Source organism: Orycteropus afer, unplaced genomic scaffold (genome assembly GCF_000298275.1).
Source record: "Orycteropus afer afer isolate SDZICR_OR568_19922 unplaced genomic scaffold, OryAfe1.0 scaffold00014, whole genome shotgun sequence".
Taxonomy (NCBI): domain Eukaryota; kingdom Metazoa; phylum Chordata; class Mammalia; order Tubulidentata; family Orycteropodidae; genus Orycteropus; species Orycteropus afer.
The window spans coordinates 1,374,144-1,384,252 of record NW_006921601.1 but is presented as its reverse complement, the minus strand read 5'-3'; the positions used below and the strand labels follow the sequence as shown (position 1 = coordinate 1,384,252).

General features: G+C 38.9%; 1 protein-coding gene across 1 annotated transcript; it reads right to left on the bottom strand.

Moving 5' to 3' along the window:
• Positions 1 to 1,350: 1,350 nt before the first annotated feature.
• On the bottom strand, positions 1,351 to 2,301 carry LOC103210425 (olfactory receptor 52E5). The gene has a single exon (XM_007956349.2). It carries the CDS (start codon positions 2,290 to 2,292, stop codon positions 1,351 to 1,353), a length of 942 nt encoding a protein of 313 aa, XP_007954540.1. The 5' UTR covers positions 2,293 to 2,301.
• Between the last annotated feature and the right edge of the window lie 7,808 nt (positions 2,302 to 10,109).

The window sequence follows — 10,109 nt, the reverse complement described above, 5'->3', positions numbered from 1 at the left end:
GCTTTTCCTGAAATGCACATTGTCAGATAATATAGCAATCTTTCTTTTGGTGTTTGTATGGTATATATTCTTTCAACTTGTTACTTCAACCTTTCTATGTCCTTATACTTAAATTGTGTCTCTTCTAAGCAGAAAATAGTTCAGTTTTAAATCCTTTTTTATTTTGACAATCTTTTTGCTTTACTTGGAGAATTTAGTATATTTATATTTATGTAGTGATTGCTAAGCTTCTATGCATACTCTCATGATATTTGCTTTTTATTTTACTCATTCTCATTCTTGTTATCTTTGGATTAATGCAAACTTTTTAGTTATTCCATTTTCCTTATAGTTGCTAAATTTCTTTATGTGTTCGGCCTTCTTTGCTCTCATTATTATTATTATTATTATTTATACTTATGAAAATTTATTTCTTAGTTTTAGTGGTTCATTTCTATTTATTTACTTTTAAATACAATTTTATTGAAATATAATTTATGTACAGTGAAATACACATAACTAAAGTGACAGTCATTGGGTTCATTTCTATTTAAATATTTCACAGTTTCCATAAATATCTACCTTTTTTTCCCCTTAACCTTAACTATTTACTCTTTTGTGTGATAGTTTAAAATGAAAATGGTGTCCCTCAATTTTCACAAACTATTTCAGCAACAACCATGAGCATATTCTTATATCCCTTTCTCCTTTCTTTTTCAGTTTTAATTGCATAATTTCTACTTCGTCAAACATATAGCATTTACATACCATTCTTCTACCCATGATCCAACCTTTGTTTTTGTCTTAAATCTATAATCAAATTATTTAATGATCACTCTCAGCCCTTTTACCAGTTTCCTAAGTCACCTTTTGATTTTATGAAGTTTATTTTCTAGGAGATTCAAATAGAAAAAATCATAAGGATAATATCCTCTGAGTTCATGCATGTTTAAAGCTGTTTTTCTCTAACTTTGAGTTCTGATAAAGAACAGTCAGATATAAAGTTTTTGACTCACACATATTCCCTTGAGCTCCCTGAAAATGCTACTCCTTGATTGCCTTAACTTCTTGAAAGTTATAATGCCAGTCTAACTTTCTTACCCTAATAACTGCTTGCTCTTTTGTCCTTGAGGAAATAACAATTTATTTTTATTTTAAAAGGTTAATAGATTTAGTAGAATATGTCTGAGTTGATTGCTCTGGGTCACTTTTTCTAGGTACCTAATGGGCTCTATTAAGCAGAGGATTTATCCGTTCTCTTGGGGGAAATGTCATTGGCTTATATGGACATGACAAGGTCTCTAGTAAAAAAGTTTTCAGTACTTACATGTTTTGATCTCATTATTATCCCAGTGATCTCTTGCGCAGACGTCAATGACTTTTAGTGTTAAGCATCCTTATTACCCTCTCTCTTATTTGTTTTGTCCTGATCCCATAGATAACAGGGTTAAGAGCAGGGGGAACAACCACATACAAATTGGCCAGAAGGATGTGGATGTAATGAGGGATGTTGTGTCCAAAGCGATGCGTCATGAAGGAGAAGAGAGCTGGCAGGTAGAAGGCCAACATGACACAGACATGGGAGCCACAGGTGCTGAGGGCCTTAAATCGGGCATCCCAGGATGGGAGATGAAAGACAGCCCGGAGGATCTGGACATAGGAAAATCCAATCACAGAAAGGTCAATGTATCCCACTGAGAAAGCAATCAAACCATAGATAACATTGACCCTAATACTGGCACAAGCTAACTTTGCCAAGCCCATGTGTTCACAATAGGTATGGGGGATAATCCGAACACCACAGAAAGGCAACCTTAGGATGAGGAATATGAATGGAGTCACAAACACCAAAGTCCTGAAGATGATGATGATGCCCAGAATGGCTATCACCTTGTTGGTGAGGATCATGCTATATCTTAGGGGGTTGCAGATGGCAACATAGCGGTCTATGGCCATGACTGTCAGCACCACAGATTCCAGGCCAGTGCATATATGGATGGTGTACATCTGTGTGATGCAGGCACCAAACATAATCTCCCTGAGGTTGAACCAGAAGATGCTCAGCATCTTGGGGATGGTGGCTGTGGACAGGCCAAGATCAGTGCCCGCCAACATGGCCAAGAAGTAAAACATGGGCTGGTGGAGGCTGCGTTCTGTCTGGATCACAAATAGGATGGTGATGTTCCCCAGGAGAGCTATAAGATACACTGCAAAGAAGGGGAAGCCAATCCAGATGTGTGCACTTTCCAGCCCTGGAATTCCCATCAGAAGAAAGGAGGAGGGGTGGAACTGTGTTTTGTTGCCATGAAGCATTTTGGAGGGAATTGGTTATAGCCACATTTCTTGAAGGAGTTTTCTCGCTTCCAGTGAGGGACCCCAACCTCTTTCATAACACATTGCCTATTTCTTGGAGAAGCAGAAAATCCATTTCTTAATTCCATAATACAGCAGAGGAGACCTACAGAGGGAATATGAGGCATAATCAAGAAGAAACTTGGATTTTGATGTATTTTGTCTCATCTGCATACAAAACTGTGCAGAAAATTTCCAAATACCATCAATTCTACACTTAACATGTCTCTTTTCCCTTCAATCCCTAAGGGCAGATCTTCATATGACAGTAAATTAGTGAAAATTTGTTGAATTAATTTAAACTCGTCCAAAGAGCTACCTCTTGGAAATACTGCCTGAGTTCACTTTCCCAAAGATATTTCCTTCTCTAGCCTGTTCTTTGAACTCCTTTTCTTTGCTCACTTCAGGCAACCCTCTCATAAAGTACTGTCATAGACATTTTGGTTACAGGAAGTTCCTGTTTCCCAATAAGTGTTTAGGAGATATGTCTCAGGATCTGTTAACCAGGATATAATGAAGAAACAAAATGAAATGTGTGTAAAATATCACTGTACCACAGAACTAGGATAGAGGTTCAGATGGCACAGCCAGTCTGATGGTTGAGGAGCATGATGCATTTTTGAAATCACAAAAAAACCCAAAACCAAACTGACTGTCATCGAGTTTGTCCCGACTCATAGCAACCCCTCCTTGGCTGTCCAAGGCCATATCTCAACGGAAATAGATTGCCTAATCTTCCTCCCAAGGAGTGGCTTGTGGGTTTGAACTGCCAGCCTTCTGGTTAGGAGTCAAATGCCTTAGGCACTATGCCACCAGAGTACACCTGACAAATTAGGAAGATGCTATGTGGGAGGGAATCCAGTGAAGGTGGAGATTGGGAAGCTGGTATTTGGATCTAAGTTAAGGTATAGAGTTAATAAACTTAGGAGACTTTTACCAAATGCCTGCAGTACAGTACTACCTCCTGGAAGTGCAAAGTATCATCACTCCCTATATTACATTCCCTTTCATGAACAGATTAATATTGGATACCCCTAGCTATTTTATTAAAACCTATTGTGATCTATGATTTGTGAAGTTATCTTCTGCCTTCTTCACGCTACATTATAAATACAGACAATCCCATCATGCTACCTCAGCAGTGACAGTGTGAATGCCACTGTGTTTTTCCCAGTTAGAGCAGTACCAAAGCCAGAACTTGCCTCAACATGGAAACGTTCTATAGTTTGTGTTCATTGATACTGTAGCTAGCTTCACTTATATAGTGATGGGTGAGAATATATTTAAGTTGGTGGCAGATTTGTTGAACTGTAACAATTGAATCTGTCTAGTGTGCCTGGGGTTGTCTGGGTTGTAACTGGTCCTGTGCCACCAGTGCTATCTTTAACAAGACCAGACCTGTGCAGTGCTTGGGTGTCTGTAATTGAGAGTGCGCCACAATTAGAAACTTTGTCATCACTGGTGTTGTCTGCAGTAGACTTTGGGTAAATACCTACTATTGCCAGGCCTGTGGGATATGGGAAGTGCCATATGTGGAGCACTGTTTTGTGCGGTCTTGCCTTGATGCTACTTTGAACGCAATGAGTTCTGATGTGGTGGCACCGATTTTGAAGAAACAAAAATCTTTTGCCTTGACTCTAACAGGGGGTCCAAAAGCTGTTTAGAGGTTATGTGTCATGTGAATTAGCAGAAAGATACTGTGTAATTGCTTTTTTTTTTTTTTTAAAGTCATGATTCTGCTATAGAAAAGGAAGAAACTTTATGACTCATTCACTCCTTGAGTAGCATTAGTCAAATATTTTTTTCCAGTGGGGTCTGACCATATAAAAGTTATTATCAGCACCTTCTTACTAATGAACATTAGATTTACCTTTTCATCTACCTCTTCCCCTGAAAAAGCATCTAATTTGCCAGAACCTCTTTTAATTTCTAATTACATTTTTAATTTAAGTTAGCTCTGACTCATAGCAACCCTATGTACAACAGAATGAAACGGTGCCCAGTCCTGCACTATCCTTACAATGTTTGCTGTACTTGAGCTCATCGTTGCATCCACTGGGTCAATCCATCTCATTGAGTTGTTTCCCCATTTTCGCTGACCCTCCACTTTACCAAGTATGGTATCCTTCTTCAGGGATTGATCCCTTCTGACAAATTACCAAATGACCAAATGACCAAATTACCAAATGACCAAAGTAGGTGAGACAAAGTCTGGCAATCCTTGCTTCCAAGGAGCATGCTGGTTGCACTTCCTCCAGGACAAATTTGGCAATCCATGGTATTTTGAGCACTCTACACCAACACCACAATTCAAAATCATAAACTCCTCTTGTTGTTATGTGCCCTTGGGTTGGCCCTGACTCATAGCAACCCCTCCTTGGGTTTCCCAGGCAGTATCACTACAGAAGTGGATTCCTTCTGAGGAGTGGCTGGTGGGTTTGAACCACCAGCTTTCTGGTTAGCAGTCAAGTGCCTTAGGCACTATGCTACCAGAGGTCTTCCTTATTCATTGTCCAGCTGGATCATAACAAATTATGGATAACATTGTGAAGAATGGGAATTCCAGAACACTTAATTGTGCTTATGAGGAACTTGTATATGGACCATGTATATAAGACTATTGAAAATACCTTGTATATGGACCATGTATATAAGACAGTTGAAAATACCATGGCTTGGGTTAGGACCACCTTAGTCTTCAAAATGATATCTTTGCTTCTTAACTACTGCTTCCATGGGTGTTGATCATGAATCCAAGTGTGGTAGTTAAATTTGTATATCAACTTGACTGGGCCTGGCTGAGTGGCTGGGCAGCTGGTGCTCCCCATGATGAGACTGGCAATCAATTCCATGGTGGGATCTACCACAAGCAGCTGAGTAGCTGCCTTTGGGATGTGGTCTGTTTCCTGTATATAAGGAGAAGCCTTGGGAATGGTCTCTAGCCTATGGCACACTTGGACCTTGCATGCATCCATGTCATTGTTTAGCAGCCTGCCGTTCTCTGCTGACCTTGGGACTTACAATGGACTTGAATTAATGGCCTGCTGTGTGGTTTGGTAACATCGGGACTGCGCCATTTTGTTTTCTGACCTTGGGCTTGTTAGTCTCAGCAGCCAGTAGCTGCCTGAGTGAAGAAAAGCCTCTACCTTCAGTGGGCTGGGAGCAAGAGGCAGAGCTGAAGCCCAAGGTGGAAGGGCTTTCACACAACCCCTAGACCCTGGCACTTTGAACTTGGACTTCTAGCCTCCCGAACTGTAAGAGAATAAAATCCTGTTTGTTCAAGCCATCCTATTTGTGGTATATTCTTGTCAGAGCAGTACTAGGTAACCAGAACACCAACCAAAATGAAATCCCTAAAAAAATTCAATCTTTTCTCCATTTATCATGATTTTGTTTATTGGTCCAGTTGTGAGGATTTTTGTTTTATGTTGACACATAATCCGTACTGAAGTCTGTAGTCTTTGACCTTCATCAGTAAGTGCTTCAAGCCATCTTCATTTTCAGCAAGCAAGGTTGTGTCAGCTGCATATCTCAGGTTGTTAATGAGTCTTCCTTCAATCCTGATGCCATGTTCTTCTTCATATAGTCCAGCTTCTCAGATTATTTGCTTAGCATATGGACTTAACAAGGATGGTGAAAGATACAACCCTGGCATTCACTTTTCATGATTTTAAATCATGCAGTATCCCCTTATTCTATTTGAGCCACAGCTTCTTTGTCCATATACAAGTTCCTCATGAGCACAATTAAGTGTTTTGGAATTCCCATTCTTCACAACGTTATCCATATTTTGTTATGATCCAGAGAGTCAAATGGCCTTGCATAATCAATAAGCCACAGGAAAACATCTTTCTTGTATTCTTTGTTCTCAGCCAAGATCCGTATGACATCAGCAATGTGATCTCTCATTCCTCATCTTTTTCTGAATCCAGCTTGTATTTCTGAAAGTTTCCCGTCAATATACTGATAGAAACATTTTGAGTTATCTTCAAAAGAATTTTACTTGTGTGTGGTATTAATGATAATGTTTGATAATTTCTACATTCTGTTCAATCACCTTTCTTTGGAATGGGCACAAATATTGACCTCTTCTAGTCATTTGGCCAGGTAGTTTTCATCCAAATTTCTTGGCATAAACAAGTAAGAGATTCCAGCACTGCATCTGCTTGTTGAAACATCTCATTGGGTATTGCATCAATTCCTGGAGCCTTGTGTTTTGTGAATTCCTTCAGTGCAGCTTAGATATTTTCCTTCAATACCATTGGTTGTCGATCATATGTTACCTTCTGAAATAGTTGAACAGTGACTATTTCTTTTTGGTATAGTGACATGCATTCCTTCCATCATCTTTCGATGCTTCCTGCATTGCTCAATATTTTGCCCATAGAATCCTTTAATATTGAAACTCGAGGCTTGAATTTTTTCTTCAGTTCTTTCAGCCTGATACATGCCAAGCATGTTCTTCCCTTTTGGTTTTCTAATGCCAGGTCTTTGCACATTTCATGATAATAATTTACTTTGTCTTCTCGAGGTACTCTTTGAAATCTTCTGTTTAGCTCTTTTATCTTGTCATGTCTTCCATTCATTTTAGCTCCTCTCCATTCAAGAGCAAGTTTCAGAGTCTCTTCTAATCTCCATTTTGGTCTTTTCTTCCTTTCCTGTCTTTTTAATGATCTTTTGCTTTCTTCATGTATGATGTTCTTGATGTCATCCCAAAATATATCTGGTTTTTAGTCATTATTGTTCAATGCGTCTAATGTATTCATCACATGGTGTCTAAATTCAGTTTGGATATATTCAAGGTTGTATTTTGGATCTTGTGGACTTTTTCCAACTTTTTTCAGCTTCACCTTGAACTGGCATATGAGCAGTTGATGGTCTGTTCCATAGTCAGCCCTGGCTGAAGATATTGAGCTTCTCTGTAGCTTTTTTCCACAGATGTAGTTGATCTGATTTCTGTGTATTCCATCTGGTGAGGTCCAAGTGCATAGCCAGTGTTTGTGTTGTTGAATAAAGGTATTTGCAGTGAATAAGTCATTAGTCTTGCAAAATACTATCAGGCAATCTCCAGCATCATTTCTATCACCAAGGCCATATTTTCCAACTGCAGTGATTTTCCTTCTTCTTCTTCTTTTTTGAATGCAAATGGTTTATTTAGGAGGTGATCCCAGGAAGCAACAGAGAGGTAAGATGTATTCTCAAACATGTTGTCCTTGTGAACAAGTGAAGCTTACTCCTCCTGGGGAAAACTGGGAGCTGATGTAGAATGTTGGTCTTAAAGTGATGGTGATTCTTCTTTGTTTCCACCTTTCATATTCCAATCACCACTAATAATCAATACATCTTGTGTGTTTGGTCAATTTCAGCATGCAGAAGTTGGTAAAAATATTCAATTTCTTCATCTTTGGCTTTAGTGGTTGGTGCATAATTTCAAATACTAGTAGTATCAACTGGTCTTCCTTGTAGATATGCATATTATCCTATCAGTGACAGCATTGTACTTCAGGATAGGTCATAAAATGTTCTTTTTGATGATGATTGCAATGCTATTCCTTTTCAGTTTGTCATTCTCAGCATAGTAGATCATATGATTGTCTGATTCAAAATGACCAAAACCAGCCCATTTCAGCTCACTAATACCTAGGATATTGATCTTTATGCATTCCATATAATTTTTGAGTACTTCCAATTTTCCTAGATTCATACTTTGTACATTTCACTTTCTGATTATTAATGAATGTTTGCAGCTGTTTCTTCTTCCCATTTTGGGTCATGCCCTATCAGCAAATGAAGGTCCCCAAAGTCTTATTCTATTCACATCATTAATGTCAACTCTAATTTGAGGAGCCAATTCTTCCCTAATCAAATTTTGAGTGACTTCCAGCCTGAGAGGCTCTTCTTGCGCTACATTAGACAATGTTCCAGGGCTATTCATAAAGTTTTCCAATAGTATATCAGACAGTGTTTCACTGCTATTCATAAGGTTTTCACTGGCCATTTTTTTGAGAAGTGGATGACCCCCTCCATTTTTCCAGTTTGTCCTCAGCTGGAAGCGCCACTGAAATCTGTCTATCATGGGTGGTAGCATTTGAAACACTGGTAGCATAGCCTCTAGCCTCACAGCAACACCCAAGCCACCACAGTACAACAAACTGACAGACCAGTGGTGGCAGGTTGCTTTTTTTTTAGGGGGGGGAGTCTGCCTAACATTATATTGCAAACATTTGCTTAGTGCTTTGCAGGTATTTTATTAAAATTAGTAACAAATCTAAATTTAGTACTACCATTGTCCCTATTAAGGAGCTCTGATGGCACAATGGTTAAGTGGTCAGCTGCTGATGGAAAGGTCAGCAGTTCAATCCTACCTAGTGGTTCCATGGGATAAAAGACCTGGTGATCTGCTCTCATAATAATTATAGCCTATGAAACTCTAGGAATACTTATAGGGTCACTATAAGTTGGAATCAACTTGATGGCACACAACAACATTGTCTTCATTTAGTCTCTGGGTGGCACAATTAAGTGCTTACTACTAACCTAATGTTGGTGATTCAAACCCATCCAATGGTGCCTTGCAAGCAAAGCTTAGTGATTTGCTTCCAAAAGTTTCAGCCTGAAAATCCTGTAAAATGCCATTCTACTCTGGTCACCATGAGTCAGAATCAACAGCAACTTGTTTTTGCTGTCTCCGTTTTCAGAGGAATCAAATGTGCTTCAGGCCAGTTAAGTAGCTTCCCCCAAGAAATCTGAAACTCCATCTGTCTGATTCAATTGCTGTTGCTTTTAACTAGCAATTTTTTATATATGTACACTGGGCTAATAATGCTTTTCATGTGTAGCTGTCCTGAGAATAAGAAGTGGCAATGGGTTATGCCTACTCTGCCTTGCATATAGATGCTAAGTAAGTGAAATTATTAGTAGTAGTGGTGATGAGGAGGAGAAGGAGAAATATTTCCCCAGACCATGCTTTTTCATCTCACTTGCCACATTGCATTTAAATTATTATTTTTTATCATGCAATGTATTTCATATCCCTACTCTTGTTTATCTTCCTTCTAGTTAAAAATACTTGTTGTTATGTGCCGTCGAGTTGGACCCAACTCATAGTGACCTCTCCTTGGGTTTCCGAGGCAGTATCACTACAGAAGTAGATTGCCCCATCTTCCTTCCGAGGAGTGGCTGGTGGGTTTGAACCACCAGCCTTCTGGTTAGCAGTTAAATGCTTTAGGCACTACGCTACCAGAGCTCCCTAAAAATACTTAAAGGTTAGAAAATTTTTATTCATTCTAATTCATTTCTTCTATAACCAATAATTATGCCATTTTGGTGCTATTTTTGAAATTTCTTTAGAATTTTATCTCTTTTTCTGTCTACTCTTATTTTCACTAATATACTTCAAATGAGCAACATTGTAAGCAGATGGTTCTGCCCTTACAAGGGTGATTGCATTCATTTCCTTGACTTTAAGTACTACTTTTCTGTTGATCTTGAAAGTATTTTCTACCATACTTTCCCCCTGGGACTCTATCTCTAGCTGTTTATGGAATATCTTCCTCAGATATAACCAAGGCACGTCTCATTTAATAAGCTCTGTACCAAGTTCATCATCTCTACTACGAAGCCATTCCTTTTCCATTTTCCCCAATCATAGTTAATGGTGTTATTACTCTGCCCCAAGGAACTCTGGTGGTGTAGTAGTTAAGGCATTTGGCTGCTAATCAAAAGGATGGTAGTTTGAACCCACCAGCCACTCTGTGAAAGAAAGATGAAGCAGTCTG